At 34.9% G+C, this 19,466-nt stretch overlaps 1 protein-coding gene across 1 annotated transcript in view; it reads right to left on the minus strand.

The window, feature by feature from the left end:
• Positions 1 to 19,466, minus strand: part of LOC6642254 (discoidin domain-containing receptor 2) — a 180,986-nt gene that overhangs the window by 48,273 nt on the left and 113,247 nt on the right. The window contains exons 14-15 of the mRNA XM_023176043.2: positions 16,402 to 16,650; positions 15,886 to 15,978 (exon numbers count right to left, since the gene is read on the minus strand). Of these exons, the coding sequence (XP_023031811.1) occupies positions 15,886 to 15,978; positions 16,402 to 16,650 (342 nt within the window). The remainder of the gene's footprint in view (positions 1 to 15,885; positions 15,979 to 16,401; positions 16,651 to 19,466) is intronic.

Consider the following 19,466-nt stretch of genomic DNA (forward strand, 5'->3'; position numbering starts at 1 on the left):
TTTTCTTCACAGACCTCAGTATGTAAAGACAGAGACAGAGAGAGACAGAGAGAGAGAGATCATGCTGTTTGGGTGATAAAGGAGTAAAGAAATGATTGGTTTTCTCGCTCATCTTCTTCACATCGTCTGCGAGCCCAGCGAAGCAACAAATAGTCTTCTGCTCTCTGTCTCTAGCTTTCTCTGTGGAAATTGTTGCAACAAATGGCTAAAGTTTTTAGCGACTGTGCTGGAAAACTTTGCCACTGCAAATGCAAAAACCCCAAGTCAACAATAACAGCACCAACAACAAGCATTGAAGACGGAAAATTAAGTTTCTGCGCCGCTGAGTTGGCAAAGGAAAGGCCGACAGAACGTTCTGAATGTTGCCGCTTTTCACCGCCAGACGCGGTCAAATTAAAAGCGCATAGCAAACAACCAAGAGAACAGTTGAAAATACCTATAAAAAAATTCTGATAGACTAGACTATATCCTGTAATGTCATAAAGTGGCTTTGAGTGGCTTGACAGGTTGGCTTCTATTATAATTTCAGTAATTTAACTTTTAAAGCACAAATATTTTAGAAAAATTTGTGTGTTTTATAATGTAAAGAGTAATATTCAAAAATGAAAAATAATTCTCCTAAAAATGTCTTAAAAATGTTGGAGAAATTGACTTTGGTAGTCTAAAATATTTAAACATTTACAAAAAAGTGAAAACTTTATATTAATTATATTCCAAGAAAAGTCTCTCTTAAAATTAGATTTTAAAAATTTCCATAACCATCTTTAGGTTTTTGTTGATAACGATAACAATTTATAGTGTTATTTAATTTTATTTGTTAATCCTTTTTAATAACTTACCAATAAATGAGTCAAAATATTTAGTTCACATTCACTCACCTGCAAAGAAGAAGAAAAAGGGTTTTAAATTTGTAAGTTTGAAATAAAAATGCAAAATTATGTTCAAGTATATGCGAGCTTGACTCTTCATCAATGCGAAATACATCATACCTTCATCTATTCCCATGAGAGGCTTTTATGGATACACGAGAAGGACAAGAAGCGAAAGGAAGAAATGTAACCAAGTCCAATTTCGCAGGGCCTAATGCAAAACGGCGACAACAAGAAACGACGGTTGCTACGCTTGCCATTTTATTGCATACTTTTAGGCCGCAGGTGCAAGACTCAGAACCTGGGCCAGGAACCATGTATTTGCTCCATTTTGTTGTCAACTTCATCTACGAATGTATGTATGTATGTATGTGTGTGTATAGGTAGCAAGGAGCATTTCTCATTCACGTTCGGCATCGTCAATGCGCTGCCAACTTGAGGGTTTTTATTGCTTTTGCCCCTCTACTTTCAATTTTCTTTGGCCTCGCCTATCATACAGGACGTATGCGTGTTTTTTCTGCGGCCCCCCTCCCTACAACATCTTTGCATTAATTCACGAATATTTCTAGCGTTTCTGTTGCCTTTGAGTTGGCAAATGGTAAATTTATTTATAGGTTTTGATAGGCATCTTTCCATTGTTTGTTTGCTTTTTGTTGTTGTTCTTGTTATTGCTGTGCAATTGCAATTGAGTTTACTTTTGGCTCTAAGCCAACACAAAGGACAGCTCCATTAATGCTACCAAAGGTTGGGGGGTAGCAGCAGCGAATGGGAGTTTAATGAGGAGAAGTTTCTTATTTTTTTTTAGACCGACTAAAAGATAGACAAATAAATTTATCCGCCTAGTCTTTGACTATTGTTTATTGCTATTTATACAACGATTTGAGCATTCATTGTCTGTCTTTATTTGCCTTCTTTCTGTGAATGGTAATGATTGCGTTTATTTGTTTTGCATCCCTACTTAAAATATTTTATGGCTCTATCAATGGGTTACTTAGACTTTGAATGCTGGTTTCTATAATGTTTTGTCTTTATTATATGGTTTGTTATGATAGATCATAGATAGATAAATAGATCAGAAATAACTTTATAAGAACAGGTAAATGAGTCTTTACTTATTCTCAGAAGTTCTCTAACTTCTTTTAATATATTTTCTACGTGGCTTAATATTAAAATTGATTTAAGGGGCTCCAAACTAGCTGTATACATATTTTAAAGACTCAATTTATAGCCATTGTTACTTGGTATAATTTTCAATTCAAACTATTGCCCTTTACTAAAAGAAATTAAGAACCGATTCTTATTAGTTTTTATTTTTTTTCAGATTTCTTTCAATTCTTGTTAATATTTTATTTTTGTAGAATTTTGTAATTATGGATTTTCTGTAGCTTACAAATTTAAGCTGCAAAAAAGATGAGACAAGCATAAAATAACAAACAATTTTATACTTTACAAGTCAATAGTTGGTTTATTTGGAACTTTTTTCATTTAAATTATTTTCAATAAATGAAATATTTTTTGGGACTATTATAGAGGCAAAAGATTATAAGAAGTACGAACATTAATATGTTCAGCATGGAATTAAGCCTACTCCTAATTGCATAAAATATCTTTAAATATTTGTAGAGATAATTGAGTAGGGTAATAGGAATATGCAATTAATAAAATCGTAATTAAGCTTTTTAGATTACTTTTTTTTGTATCAGATTAAGGTCATTAAGTTGGTAATGATTATAAAAACAATGATTTATCTGGTTAACATATATCTTTTTAATTTAAAATTCTTTAAAAATATGTTTAGAAATACTCATCAGTCATAAAAACAAAATTTCATTTCACTCAAAGTAATTTATTTTTGTCATATTGTTGAACAAAAATTTTTTCTTGTTTCAAAAACATTTCACATTTGACCATTGCTTGTTGTAACTCTTGTAACTCATGTTGCCCCATCCTCTTGATGTTGTTTTGGGTCGTGGATCCCATGTCCCATGTCCGCTTTTCGACACCTTTTTCGCACATAAATTTTAATAACACACGCCAGGAGGTGAGCGACCAAGAGCCACCAAAAGCTCTTCGCTTGTGCATGTAAATTGCACCCACACACACACACACACACACGCACACACACATATGTATATATATTTATTTATGTGTGTGTACAAATACAAAACAATTCCCAAATGTAGCGACACATTACAGAGGAGCAGGGCCAAAGAAAAAAATATAAAAAAAAAACAAAATAAAAAAAATAAACTTCACGAGTTTCTGCTGCAATTGGCAAACAAGTCAAGGTGGTAAATGGCAAAATGGAGGAACTTGTTCGCTGCAATGGTGAACCGGGGGAAAGGCGGGGGACGTTGGCAACCAACTGGGACGCCCTACATGACGCTCATTTTGTGTCAACTACGCGCAGTAAATTGCCAAAAAGGGCAGCCAACTCCACACCTGCAGTCAATAAACTATAAAATATGCAATGTTTGAAATATTTTTGCATATACCGGAATGTGTAAATATATGTAGAAGTGGCGCAAGTATGTATATGTATATGTATAACTATATGTAGTTGGTTTATATATCTACATACTTTCCACGAAAAAATATTTTAAGCATGCAGGTGAATTGATTCAACTCAACCAAATAGCAGCAGCAGCAGCAGCAACAGCCGCGTTGCACCCAAAGGAAATTAGCTTGACAGGAAATTCCACAATATACACACACACATACAGAGACACCAAAAACCACCAAGCCACCAGGAATACCTTGTTGTACACTGACAAAAAATTCAGTTAAGTTTTATAATTAGCTGCAGCTAAAAAGAGCATGAGAATAAAAGGATATAAAAGTGGATTTCGTAATGAGTAAATTTGACTTGGGGTCAAAAATTACATATTCCCGAATTGCAAATATCAACATTAAATAGTTTTTAACGTCGTTTAAGTCGACTTAGTTTCTTAGCACATATTTAGATACATTTTTCGTAACTATTCAAAACACGCTAGGACCAGCAATAAATATATATAGCTTTCTGTGTTAAGTCCACCTTAAAAACGAAGGTCAAACCGAAAGTTTCTATAATGAAAATTATTCTCATTAGTCTTACTTGACGGTAAAAAGTAAGCTTAGTTTGAAACCTCATAATTTCAGGATAACTCTACAGAAACTTATAGGATTATGATGTACTTCAAATTTCGATTACTTTAAAGATGATTAATTTTTGAAGTCTGAAAAGAAATCTGAAATCTTTTTGTGTTTAATATCTAAACTAGATCGTTATCGAAATTACTCTACTTCATAAGACTGTTTTTAACATTTACGTATGGAGACAGTGTTTTCATTTTTAATTTTAAATTTGTTTATCCTTTTTTATATGTGAAATTTCTTTCAGTGTACATTGACATCATTTGTTGCTGTTGCTGGTGCCGCTCTCTCATTCGGGCAACTGCACACAATGCACGATGACATTTCCACTCATGCCGATTTTCATATTACATTTCGTTGAGCTTAAATGACAAATGTGGTCGGTAAGCCGACGTCTGGCGCCCAAGTGAGGGAAGAGACCAGGCCCAGACCAGAGCAGAATAGCACAGAGCAGAACAGACCAGGCAACAGCAGACAGAGACCGAATCGAGGTGGGTGGCTACCACTTACACATTTGGCAAGTTGTGAGGCGTTTTCGGTTTGTGGTATTATTGCTGAATGACAGCCTGACTGAATGACTGTGCTTGTGTGCGTGTGTGTGTATATATCTGCTTCTGGTTGTGTCTGCCCGCGTTAGCTTTGTGATTGTAATGGATTGTGGCGGCGACAGTGGCGGCAATGTCGCCGAATGAGTTGCTGCCACTTCTCAGAATCAAGAGAAAGAGCATAAGATAAGGAAGGAACTATGTATGTATATATTAATCAGTATAGTGGTTCTGAAACAATGAGCAATGCTATATTAAAAGATTTTAAATCGTAGAATTATAGTGCAAATCGCTTTAGTTTCTAGAGCAGTTACACACAAGGAGGTGGTTTTAGGAAAAGAAGGAGGTATTTAATAACACAACAACAACTTCTTGGATAGTATCTAATAGATACCGAGCTACTCAAACAAAGACCAATTAAAACTGTAGTAACTAAGAACTTAATAAGTTATTAATCAAGCATCATATGGAATAAATGTATTAACAAATTTATTTTCAATAAATGAAAATGTTTCAAACCTTTTCTTTTTTAAATATTTTCCAATGTGGTTGGATAAATCTTGCAAGTATTCCTTGTTTAAAAATTAAAATTAATTAAAAAATATTCCCCCCTAAAGAGCATATAAAGTGGAAATTATTTAAACAAATTGTTTTGATTTGAGATTCACATAGATTTACTTTTTTCATCTGTCAAGCAAATCTATCTATTAAGTTTTCCTTTGTTTTAAACTCGAAAAATTTCTTAAAGACTTAATCTTTAACCCACATTTCTTCTTCTTGTTATTTGTTGTTGTTCCAAGGCCTTTTTGCCAATTGCTTTGTTTCAGTCCGTTCTGTTTAGACTTGGCACACACACACACACGCAGGGAGAGAAAAAAGCGAAACTTTAAACAAATATGACGACCGCCTTCCAGCTAAGCTAAGTCAAATATAACGTATACGCCGCTTTGGTCAAGGACTTTTTTTTCGTACATGCTATGTGTCGGTGTGTGTGTAAGCACATAGAAGAGGCCAACCACGACGCTGAAGGTTGTTTTTCTTTGCTCTCTCACGTACAGTATAAAGTTTAACCAAAAAAAACCAAAAAAAAAAACAGCAATAGCCCAATTCGTTGACCACGTTCAGTGGATCGCGTGTGCCATGGCGCAAAAGACATAAAAAAAATCTTACCTATATTTGAAAATTTTCCATAGTTTTTCATGAAATTCCAAGAGCATTCTCATGTCGCATTTTCTTTCGTTATTTTACTGTTATTTTTGAGTTGCTGTGTCCCTGGGTATCTAGGGTATAAGCCCCCAAGCTGGGACTTGGGTTATTTGCATCGCAACAATTTGTTGCATACCCACCACCTTTGAGCCAACATTACTCGAAAGGTTGGAGGCGAGATGGCCAACAGGGTAGAGGGTAATTAAGAAAGCAACTCAAACAAAAAAAAAACGAAAACATAGAAAGGGAAATCTTGTGTAGAAAACTAAACCCCAAGGAGAATGTCACTTGACAGAGACATAGAGAAAGAGGAAGGTGGAGAGACATGGGAAGAGAGAGAGAAGATGGCTCACTCTACAATAAAAATGTCATTAGCTGACAGATTTAAAGATGGGCAAAGGGTTGCTGCTTGCTGCTGCAGTTGCTGTGGCTTATCAGTGGCAAAACAGAAACACAGTCAAGGAAGTGTCTGCTGTGTTGGCCAGAAAGTTAAGCCTGGCTTAGGCAACTCACAAACGCACACACACATACACACTCACAGAGAGATAGAGAATGTTGGGCCAAAGGAAAGTATATATGTATATCTCTCTTGGTATATGCATCGTAAATATGTGTGAGATTTACACCTGCTGCACATTGTTGTTGACGTGCCACTCTTCAGTATGCTTCAGTTTTTGAAATTATAAACCTTTTGATGCCGAGTGGTCGTCCTCGTCATCATCATCATCTCCAACATTATCATCATTGTCATCATCGTCCTTATTGTTGCTGTTGGCAGCAACGTTTCCTGGTCTCCAACTCTATTTCTCTTTTAGCTCTGTCTGCTCGTTTGGTAGTTTTTAGCCAAGGCAAAAGCTGTCAGTGTCAAAGTGACTGTCAACATGTCATTCAAAATGAAAATTAATAACAATATGCAAACAGCAGCAGCACCACCAGCGACGGCAATCACCGCCCACACCACTCACAATGGTTACGCCCAAAACCAACACACACATATATACAAAAAAACATTTTATATACACGTACGTGGATATATCTATATAGTAAATATATCCTGACCACATTCAATTGTCGCTTTTGATATTTTTGCATAGCCATCAGCTTGCTGTACACAGACACACACCATCAAGTTCAATAATCGATATATGAAATATTCGTGAAGCAATAGAAATGATGGTTATCAAAGGAATTCGATAGATTGAATTCAATTTTCCACGTATTGGACAAAAATATATAAAATATATCGTTATAATAAAGAGATTAACATAAACATTTATGCAATTTTCAGTTTTTTTAAATGACTTTCAACGTTTTCATTTTATGACAGATTAAACGAAACAATGAACAATAAAGTGTCCGAGAACCATAACTAAAATCATTCTATTTGATTTTAAAAATTTGTATCACATTTTTAGAAATTTCTACATTAGATTAGTGTTCAATGTTAAGAAAACTAATTGGTGTGGGGTAACTAAGCAAAGGTTTATGGAAGAAAATGCAAACTCAATTTAGTCTTCTTTCCGACATTTCACTTAAGCAAATTATGATATTTCTGAGAGGATATTGAGAATTTACCTTAGATGACAGAAATTGAACTGAATACAACATACACAAACTAATCTAATCCTAAATACTTGTAATCCTATAACCAAACTACTTCAAATTATTCTTGTTAGGCTAAAAAGCCATTAGTTTGCTTCCTTCACAAATCCTCAATGGGATGATTTTTCCTCAAATATAAGTAAATACACGAATTGAATGTTATACTTATGTAATTATAATGTCAAAGTACAAAATATTGATAAAAAGTTGTGAATTCATCAGAAGATATTTATACCAATTTTTATTCGCACACAACTAAAAACTGTGAAAATGCAATTGGAATTTCGAATTGAGGTTTGAGTTTGTTTGTGTTAAGCCTAACCTTTAGATGGAAAAAATTTGGTTGAGGTACAAATTTCTGAAAACATTTCGGACATAGTACAGTCAAGCAAGTTTATTATGGCTTATCATTCCTATTACTATTACTTAAAGACTTTAGTAGTTGTTATGAGACAAACTTGAATTATGTAAACAATAAACAATACACACACACAAATCAGGATATTTTCCAAGTTTTTTCCCTTTTTTTGGGGAAAATATCTACTCATTCTTCAAGCCCCATTAACCACCAATTCCCTCCAAATCGTCCCGCACTCAATACTCTTCACTGACCTTGTCAAGATGTTTTCCACATTGTTGGCTCATCCTTTTCTCTGTTCATGCCACTAACTTTATCTCTAGTCATTTAAACCCACGACCTATTACAACAATAACACACAAAAAAAAAGACAAAAAAAGGCCGGAAAATTTGTTCCTTGTTTGAGCAGAGCGAAAAATGCTTGGTTAGCAGAAAAAAGAATCACAAAAAAACGAAAGGGGAAGAGTAACCGAAACCGAACCAAAACCGGCAACTGTTCAACTAATTTCAAATTAAACTCAACGATGGCAATGGCGAGGACCTTCAATGTGTTAAGCCCCCTCCTTCCTTTTTACCCCATTTACTCTCTTCGTCTCTCTAGACTTTTTGCTGTGCTGTGCTTCAGTCGAATGTCCTGCACTTGGGCACTTGGCAAGGACTATCACGAACAATTTTTCAGCATTTAAACACTCAAGTGCCAAGCTAATAAACGATATTAGTGCCAAAGCTCATTTCAACAAATATTGTCAGTGGGTATGTGAGTGTGAGAGAGAGACAGGCAGAGTGAGAGAGAGAAAGTGAGTGAGAGAGCAAGAGAGTCCTGGTAGTTGTCTACTGTTGCTGCTGCTGCTGCTGGTTGTGCAAACATTTTCCAAACAGTTACCAAATAAAAATGATTAGGAACGTGACTAAGAGTGCGAAAAATGTTATTTACTTAGCTGATGTGAGCTTTGGGGCCAGACGATGGCACTCGGCAGAGGACAAAAAGAAAAGAGATGGGCCAGAAGGGAGCGCGCCGTGGCGGCGTAACACATGCAGTGTGTGGGTGTCTATGTGGGAGGACGACAAAACTTTTGCCTGCATTGCGGAGAAGCTAGCGCAAACCGCTTTTGGGTGTTGCAAAAAATACTTGAAAATTACATGAAAACTACGCAGAGAGCAATGGCAATAAATGACAACAGCGTATGCCACGCCCCTTCCACAACCCTCCTATCATATATATCCCCAAACACACACACGCACTGAAAGAGGGAACGAGATATGCTGCCCTTCTGCTTTCAACACTCGAGCACAAAATTTCATATCTTTGGGGCTTTCACTTGAAATGGTGTGGGAGCAGATTCTGCTACCAATTTTTGCTTATTTTTTTTCCTTTCTTTGCTTCTTCTCGGTTTCCACTTTGCCGAACTATTTTTAAACAATTTCTGCTACCTCTCTCATGCCCTACACCCTCTTAGCCCCAACGGGCGTACACACACTTGGCCAAAAGGGAAATGGCTCGCTGATAAGAGTTTTGTTTGGTGGAACCAAAAAAAGAAAGGAGAAAAAGAAGCACGAAACAAAAAGTAAAAAAAAGAAAAACGAAAACTGAATGCATCGTTATACAATATGCAGAAGCTGGAGGAAACTGAAGAGTGCATATTTGCCCAGAGTAAACTATCAGAGAGACAGAACAGAAGCGAGGAAGAAAGAGAGACGAGCATGGACCGTATCATTTTTGCTTGAAAAGTAGGCAACAAACTATTTTAAAGGCCGAAAACAATTTTTGTTTTTGTTCTTTTTTCTGTATATTATTCTTCATGTGTTTTTTGTTTTCGGGTCCAAGGATTTTACTCTCTTTCTGCTGGCTGCTTGTTTTATACTCATATCCTGTGGTTCTCAGCTTCCTTCATATGCGTTCGTATTCGTTGCCTTGTTGGCAGGAAATGTTGATAAAAGTGTTGCCAGTTGCAACAACGATGACAACGGCAACGACAAAAAGCAACCGACATCCTTCGCCTCGCTTTTCCACACCGACTCCCATGTAAATCATTTATGGTTTATGTAACTGGGCAACGCCTTCGATGCTGTCGTCCTTTTCGATCTTCTCGCACTTCAAGATGGTTGCTAAGGTGCATTGAGTTGAGTAAAAGGAATACCATTGTAGAGACTGCCAGGTTCTATGAAATTAAAAGCAACTTAAGAAATTTGCTAATTGAAAATTTCATAATTTTAACATTATTTTTTCAAAACGATTTAATATAAAAAACAGATTGGAAAAGATTGTTAAAAGGCCTAGTAAATCAAGCAAAAATATACATAATTTAGTGGTTTAGTTTTTCTTACATAGAAAGATCTTTCAAAATATATTCAAATATTAATGAGGCTATTCTTTTATTCCAGACGATATCAAAATGTAACTAAAACTTGACACCCAATGATTCAAATAAATTTTAAATATATGTTGTCTGTTCAGATGACGACCTTTTTGTAATTAAAATCAAACCTGGCGATTAAGCCGACTCAAGCAAAATCTTCAAAAAGATTACATTTCTTAGATAAAACAATTTTTCATCAATTTAAGTTGTTAATTGTGGATTTCAACTCAAATCGCTTTTTGTCATAAGAATTCTAGGTAGATATACTACCTTTTACTAATTTTATTTATTTTTATTGTCAGAATCCATCCATGAATCCATTCTCCGATTCAGGAAATTTTATTTGGCATTGGCTTTATTCTGCCCTATCTAAGTATTTGGAAATTTATATCAAACACATTATTGTATATCAAAACTTCTGATTATTATGAAAAAATATTGTTGAAAGTATTTGTATGTAAATTGCACAAAAAAGTATGCTACATAATTTTGTAACTGACATTTAATAACCCCTAAAGAAAAGTTGCGTTCTGAAACAAAAAACTAAGTTCCTTGTAACTACCTACAAATATTTGATACTCAACAATAAAGAAATTGGAATCTCTTCGCTAAAAAAAATGGTTTAATCTCACTGAAGTATTTTTCCTATACCTAGAATGTTGTTGAACTCTTTGAGTTCGACTTCTTCAGCCCACATTTTGTCGTTAATCAGTCGCAAATTTTCTTGTTCGATCTTTTAACTAATCCAAATTCATAGTTGTAGCAAATACTAAATGGCTGACATTTGAAACAATCCACAAAAAAAAAGTAAGTATCTAGATATTGGCTTAAAAAATGTTTACGAAAATCCGTTTCTCTCTGCCCATTGCCTACATAACTGTAAAGTAGTTTTGGCCACAAGCCAAATTTGCACAAATTTTTATTTTGCTTGTAGCTTTCCTAATCCGCCTACCCCATCCGTCTCAGGCGCCACACAACATGTCACAGCTTACAAATTGTAGTCCAACAAAAAGGGAAAACTTTGCAAACACTCGGACTCTGAGACTCCCGGGTTCACAATTAAAATTTTATACTTAACTAATGTGCTGTTGGTTGCGATTTTCCAGTTGGTATGGTATGCAAATAGAAAGAGAGTGAAAATTCTCCGGCACCGCAATACGGGTTGGAGAGGGAAATTTAGTAAATACACAGATGAGAATTTTCCACATTCAACTGTTACTTTTTGCCTCCAACTGTGGATGATGCTCACATGTGTTTAGTCAACAGGAAGTGGATTTGTCTTTTGACTCTCCTTTTGTCTGTGCGTTTTTCTTGTTGTCTTTGCCAACCCAAACCATTCGCCCACGCCATCCAACCCGCCCCCCACACCCACACCCACACAATTCACAAAAAAGGAAATGAGTTTATTGCTGCTGTAAATATTGTAAAATGTTTTTCTCTTTCTCAAGTCTGGGACTTTAAATGTCGGCTTGAATGCGAAAATCCTTTTAGATGTTGCGGTTAGTTTCGGACTTGTTGTTGGTCAGGCATCTAGACAAGAGTATGGGACCAATGATTTGATTTAACAGTTGCCCCCTTTTTTAGTTGTTGCCTTGCTCCACAAGGCGGAGAATATATATTTTTTAGCTGAGATTGCAATTGTTGAGATTTTGGAAAGCACAACAAGAGGATTTTTGACCACAGACAGATGTTGGTTGGTATTTTGTTTGCTATACACTTTATGTCTTAAAATTCGGCTGTGAATTGTCAATCAATGTTGCGATTTTTGCTTGAGTAACTAAAATAAAGTGGAATTTGTGAGAATTTCCTAAGAAATTTTACAATGCAGACAAATGTTTAGACTTCGGTTTTCTACATGTCACAAATCAACAAAAACTAAATGCCAAAAAGGAAAGGATACTTGGCTCTGTATCTTGTTTGGATACAAAATGATGTGAGTTATCATTTTAAGCGATCTCTTTATGCAGAAATTCACGCTAAGTCTAAGTTAAGTAAATAACAAATGGAAAGAAATAACACTTCAAAATGGCAAGTTAAAAGTTTGCCAAAATTGAGCAAAAACGTTTTTTTGTAGATATGACATAACATAAATAAATATTATGTATTTAGTCTTCTAAATTTGAATGATGTCTTACTAGAACTCAAAACTAGAATCTTTTTAATCCTATCCTAATCCTATATCATATTTCATATTAAATATTCTTGCATATCTTAACTGAAGTTCGATATTAAATAAAGATATGATATATCAAATACTACGGTGATTTTAAATTGTTTCTTTATTTTTTATACCTCGAATCTAGAGTTATTCGAATCTACACTTATTCGAGTCTATTCGAGGAAATACTTAGAAGAAAATTTTTATTAAACGTAATTTAATTATAATTAAGGAGAATCAGTTTATAGTTTGATCTGGTAATCAATCTGAATTGAGTTGAAAGAGTTGAGATTGAAAGCCGAAGCACATTTATCGCTGCTTCATTTCACTTGCCTTTAAGTCCTAACCGTAGACTTTTTTACCCAAAATATAGCACAGGTATGATGTAAAGAGCCTCCATAGCTTGACATGTTATAAGCTTAACAACGATCTTAACTTATTTTTCTTTGATATCGATGTAGTATTAAGTGCAACTCTTAAACTAAGCACTTTAGCTATTTATTTAGCTTGTGTTGAAATCATTGGACGTTAAAGGTCTTAATCTTCAAAATTGAAGAAGTTTTCATAAGACTAATTTGAATTTAATGAAACATTTCAGAAATGGTATGGACTGTTGTTGCACTTTTTAGATGTCTTTTTATATCTATTCGCTGGGAAACTCAAAAATGTATACACATATATTCATATTCATTCATATGTATGTACATATGTATCTACCTTGTTAGTTCACATACTTTCCATTCTCATTTTCCACCAGTCTGCGGTTTTTCCCAACGGTTTTGCTCAGCTTTTTGGCTCTGGCAGTTACACCTGTGCCTGGCTTTCTCACTGTCAGACGGTAAAATGTGAAATCAAACAGTGCTCACTATGCACACACACTCACACTACACACATGTATATGTGTTTAATGTGTATTTGTGTGTGTGTGTATCTCTTTCGCTTCTCTATCTATTTGTCCTTGGGTTCTTTTGTTTGCCTGTGCAAATGTAGCAGAAATCTTGTTTAAGTGAATTCATGCTGAAATCTTAGTTAATTTTTATGGCAAACATGCCATCATGGCCAACAATGGAATGAGTAGTAAAAGCTTTTAATGACAGCTTAAAGCTTTCACTGGCTTTGACATGCTAATTGAGGCTATAAATAACTAGTAGCCTAGTTTGGCCAATAAGCAAAAATCCGAGAACAAAAGACAAAGTGAATGCTTTAACAGATCAGCATTGCTTAGTATGGACATCTCAAATTAAAATTATGCATTATAATTTATAAGGCATTACATTTAGGGAAAAGTGCAAAAGAAAAACAATTTTCCAGAATTGTTGCTTTAATCTAGACATTTGTTAGATGATCTTTTGCCCAACTTCAAATCAGAACTTCCTTAAAAATGTAAGCAAAACTTTGCGACATAGAGAAATAGTTTTTTAGATTTAGTATCATTTCTTGTTATTAACTTTTATTATAAATTTATGTTGAATTGATCACCACAAGAACCGAATTGTTTACACTCGATACAGAAGGAAGCTATTCAGGAGCAAAATTTAACAAATTGCCTTGCTCTTCCCACAAATTACAGTTTGTAGTATCAAACTAAATAATCAAACGCTTCAATTTCCCTTTTACTAAGAGGCCATAATATATGCCCATTAGAAATACACAACTTACACTATAAATGCAAAATTTAAATCTTAAACTCTTTATAAATTGATGCTACCAGACAATAGAAGATAATGCAGAACAGAAAGAAAGCATATTGTATGAAATTCCCATATTGTGCAATTGTCATGTCTACAAAAATTTATAGCTGCAATACATTTTGGCTAAGGCAATACAAATTTTCCATTTCGAATACAAAAAAAAAGAAAAAACAGAAAAGGATATGGGTAGAAAAAAAAAACAGCACGCATACGCCATGGTGTCCACCGAACGGAGCAATTGCTGTCAAATGATATGTTGCTTACCTATCCAAACATTCATTTTGCTGTACAATTTATTTGCTGTTTTTTTTTCTTTCTTGTGTTGTTGGTATTATTATTGGATTGCATTGTTATGCAATCGACAACGACATGTTTGACAATTGCGTGCCCAAAAATATTGGATAAACGAATGGCAAAGAAATGAAGAGAGAAAAAAAGGAAGGAATTTGGTTCTTCTTATTGGATTTCAAAAGGCATTTTTCTTGGGCATGCCATACACGTCTATTGATTTGTTATGACGACAAGAACTCTGAACTAAGGACTAAAAGCCGAGTGGGAAGACGGGCTGCTATAACAACAATGTCTATCGCTCATTTATATAAGCTAAGAGCAGCAACAGGAGAGGGGTGAGGAATAAAAAAAGTGGGCAGGCGAACAAAATTCGCTCATAAATGGCAACAGCAGAACCTAGCCACAGAGTCAGTCAGTCGTCTTGTGTCCTTGTTGCTGCCGTTGTCGTCGTCATGGCCAACAACAATGGCTGCTGCTGCTGCTGCTGCTCTCTCCTTGTTGACATTTTCATTAGCAAATTAATTTTAATTGATTACATTTTATGCGAAAATGTGTAGACAGCTGTGAGTGAGTTTTGTAATGGGCCAGCGGAGAGGGCAAACGTTGTGAAACGGGGTGCAGGTTCAATATATTGAATTACCATTTTATTTATAACTTTTACTGGCTTTCTATCTTGGCCCTGGCAGTAAAGAATGTAAGCAAAAATTCCATTAAAGTAACACGAAACCTGCACCCAAGGGAAAGAGAGAGTGAGAGAGAGACAATGTTAGAGAGAGCCGAAGTGATGGAATTGCGATTATTTTATAGCATTGCATTACCATCGATTTACACAATATATATTAGCTTGGATTTCAAATTCAATTAGTCATCAAAAATGCATATTAAATTGGAATTGCCAGACTAATCAGCCAAAATGACTTTGAATGGTACAGGCATTTAAAAATGCAAAGTAAAATAAAAAAAACCTTTTTGCAAAAGAAATTTAATCTGCTCCAAAGTCTTAAATTAATTGTCAATTAAATGTAAAACTATTATAAAAAACTTTTTTTGGCCCAAAATATTAATGTGGAAACGTTTTATTTAATTTATAGCATACTTATTTGGGCAAAACTTCATTAGGGTCCAACTTATTAGCTTTAAGTAATTAATCTTTCACGTTTTAATCTAAATTAATGATGGTAGCCATATTTAAAAATTTTACATATTTATATTTAGTATCACAAAAACACATTAATTAATTGCAAGATATAAGTGATTTTTCTCTCAAAGTTCCATTTCTCCATTCTATTTGTCAACTGAGGAAAAACTGGCGGAGCCCAAACAGATTAAATATAGTACCTTCAGAATTTATATTTGTTAAATATTGTTTAATGTAATTTTTTCACATTTATAACCATAACTGTAGCAAAAAAGTTTGCTGGCGCAAATATATAAAAAAAATGCGAACCTTTTCATACTTTTAACTAACCTCAACAACTTTTTTCTCCACTCGTCCCCCACAGATGAGATGAACAACAACAAAGAAGAAGCAGAAAAGCAACTTAAAGTTCAATTTGCTGCAATGACATGACAAAAAATCAAGTTGCTACTCCTCCCCGTCTGCGAGGAGGTTTCTCCCCCCACATCTCAAGCAAAGTCTAACCTGTGGATGGCTCTTATCTTCAAGTACTTACCTTGTTGCCAGATCCCGATGTACGAAATTCATTTGCTCCAAATGCTTCATGCCCGATGCAATTTGTGTGGCAATGTAGACTAAGCAGCCATAGCTAAAAGAAGGTGATTGTTGCGTGGCATTGTGGTGGGGGGGAATGGTGAACGGATGCGGAAGATGCCAACGTCAAATGAGAATTTGAAAAGTTTTCGCGTACGATGGAGGGAGTCAAAGTTAACGAAGTTTTTACATCCGTTGGCGCATGTTGTTGGTTGGTGGTTGGTTTTATTATATATACATATATATATATTTTTTTTTTTTGGTTGGATCGGTGTAATCATTGAACACGAGACCGGAAGTGTAGCGTCGGCAAATGGCGTCGGTACAGGAAACACGATAAAAACGCACGCAGTAGCAAGCCAAAAGAGACCAAGAACGAAAACGAGAAACGCCAAAGACAAACATTAGTTGATGGTGGGTATAAGGTTGAAACTTAATGGGGTGAAATTTTAACTGGATTTTGTGCGCGAAAACTTACCTCAGACTTTTGTTGGCCATTAAACCGCTGGTTTCGGCCACATGCTCTTGTAGAAATTGATTCAAGTCACCCAAACAATTGGAATAATCCTGAACAATGCAAATCGGTTCATCTCGCAAACAGGCGCCAACCAAACGAGCCACATTCGTATCATTAAGACGAGCCAATTGCTTTGCCTTGCTGCGAAACTCTTTCCGCAATTGATCACTCGCAGCGGGTCGAAGTGTTGCCACTGCCACAAGAGTAGCACTGCAAAAGATATAAATAAGACGAAATTCATTAGATATTTTAATTGGTGGTAAGACTAGAAGGAATCACTGAAAATATTTAGATAGATTGGGGACCAATCATTTCCTTTTATGTTGTTGATACTTGAATTAAGTATTGGTAATTAATATTCGCTAGTTATTAAGTGTTGAGTAAAGATTAACAGTTAAAAATTAAAGATTTTTGAATCGTTTAGCTTTTGAAAATGTACTTTTTTTTTATTATTTTTGGATCTAAAGTTAACAAAATGCTGCACATATTCCCAACACATTTCGCTATACATGAAGTCCTCATAGTTGCAAAGGTTAGAAAACTTCCTTAATGCAAAAGTTTTCTTAAAGACCTTCACTTTGGTAGCATTTAAGAACAGAAAAAATATAAGGCCAACTTTATAATTGGTGTTAAGATCAATCTTTGGAGTTTGCAATTTGATATGAGAGAGAACATATATAATATAAATCAAATATTTGAGTAAATTTTCGAATATATATAATATAAATCAAATATTTGAGTAAATTTTCGAAATGGCTAAGATTATCTGAAACCTGGGAGCTCAAAATGGCTTTCAAGGAAAGAAATAAATTAACTCTGCCTTCCGTACATATAGGATTGCCTCATTCGAAGAGTATCTAACTGAAACATTGAAAACTATTAACTTTTACTGACATTTTGGTGGTAACAAAATGCATAAGTAAAGCATTGTTATAACATTTGATAACTGCAGCAAAACCGCAAAGCAAAAGTCCTATTGGTTAGACAATGCAGAAAGACAAATAAGAGAGAGAGAGAAAGAATAGAAGGGAAGAGGTTGGGGTAGAGAGAATAGAAAAAAAAAACACATGTTGTCAGACATTTTCTACCGTTGAGAAAAGGCAAAAATCAAAAATTCGTATAACAATAGTTGACAATGACAAAAACCGCAATACTTTAATGCACACACATACGTTTATATATATATATAACATATACAGAGAGACATAAGAGTCGTAGAGAAAATGGAAAATGACACACAGAGTGAACATCAAATGGTTAGATGAAAACGTATAAACCAAAGTGAAAACGATATGAACAAGGGGTTCAGTATCAGGTTCAGGACTGTTGCTATTGCTGATGCCTGCTTCTGTTGCAGGTAATGTCATGTCTGTGGTAACAACAACAACAACAACAACCACCCAGCAGTAGCAGCAGCATCAGGAGTCGCAGCAACAACAACTACACATGATGGCCACAAAAAAGCTTATCAGAAATTCCATTATGAAAAGTTTAAAAAAATGAAAAAAAAGAAACGCAGCAGCAACAATATCACCACTCCAAAGTCCGAATGTCTGCCAGATGAGATGAGTTTTATACTCGTGGCCAGGTAACTACAAATTGTTGTTACCTTTGATTTACACACTTTTATTAACGTTTTTTTTTGTTTACCCCTCAGTTTATTTATGAGAAGAGGGCGTGGTCAACTTGCCAGCCATTCAATTTTATATGTTTAAGTTTTCATTTGCAAGCAAACAGGTTTTGATTTTCCACTTTTGCCAAATGTCTATTATAATTTTCATTTGCATGTGTGTGTGTGTGCGAGTGTGCGTTTTTGTCTGCAGGACAATAAAGTCCATCTGTTGTCTGATAACTGTCTATCCAGCTGTCTATTAATATTTTATCAGACTGCCACGCCTTGCCCTGTAAAGGGACATTACAACCACTCGAAGTTTCTGACGGTGTGTCTGTCTATCTGTACGTCTGCTTGTGTGTGTTAATTATTTTGCATACATATGTCTGCTCTGACTCTCTGGCTCTGTGGCTCGGTCGTTTGCCCGTTTTTCCCCCAGAGTTGGCTTCCATTGCAGCTGCAGTTCGTCTCTCTGCAATATTACGTATACGTAATACGTTTTGTGGCTTTCTAACCGCAAAACTATTAAAGCAAGCCGGCAAATCGAATTGTAACGTTTAGTTATCAAAATTGTCCACACAGACAGTGGAGAAAAGAGTGATAGACAGAGAAAGCAAACGAAAGAGAGAGACAGAGAGACGATGAAATCAATTGTAGCATATTGAAAGGCCAATGGGGCTCCATCAAGACATTATTTCGATCTGAAGTCTAATTGATTTTTGCACTGGAAATGCAATTGTCAGGGGCAAATATTTCAATTCATGAAGACACAATAGACAAGGTAAGGTTATAGAGAGGGAGAGAGAGAGAGAAAGGGATACAAATATGCTATAAGAGATGTTAAAGGTTGCTTAGGAGCTTGCGGTTTTCAACAATCGAATGAAATATGTACATATATAGCAAATATACACAAACTCTCAGATCCCTTAAGAAAACCTACAAAAGTTACTTCTATAGCTTTTCAAAGAGCAAAATCGGTTTATAGGTTTAAATAGCAATGAAAGCAGGCTTGACTCCTTTATTTGCCTATTGGTTATAAACTCTTTATTAGGATAATTGTCAAACTGTTTTTCCATTAAAAGGAAAAACCATCAGTGTCTTAAGTTAAGAAGCAATATTAACGAAAAAATTTGATAAAACTTGTTTGAAACAATCGTAAGCAATAAGTTATTTAGTCTATACTCTTATTTAATATTTTTATTTTTACTAATACATATAATGTCTTTCATTTTTTTCTTGAAAAGTCAAGTAAGTTTGTATTAAAGTGGTTAAAAAGAATCCATTTACAATAATGAAATCAAATACTTCGATCACTAGAGATTTTTTCATATAGATATAGTTAAAAAATGTTACAGAACTGTCCTGAAGAGTAGATCGCTTCCATTTTAATTGATCTAACTGGAAATGAGAAAAA

This window comes from Drosophila willistoni, assembly GCF_018902025.1.
Source record: "Drosophila willistoni isolate 14030-0811.24 chromosome 2R unlocalized genomic scaffold, UCI_dwil_1.1 Seg167, whole genome shotgun sequence".
NCBI lineage: Eukaryota > Metazoa > Arthropoda > Insecta > Diptera > Drosophilidae > Drosophila > Drosophila willistoni.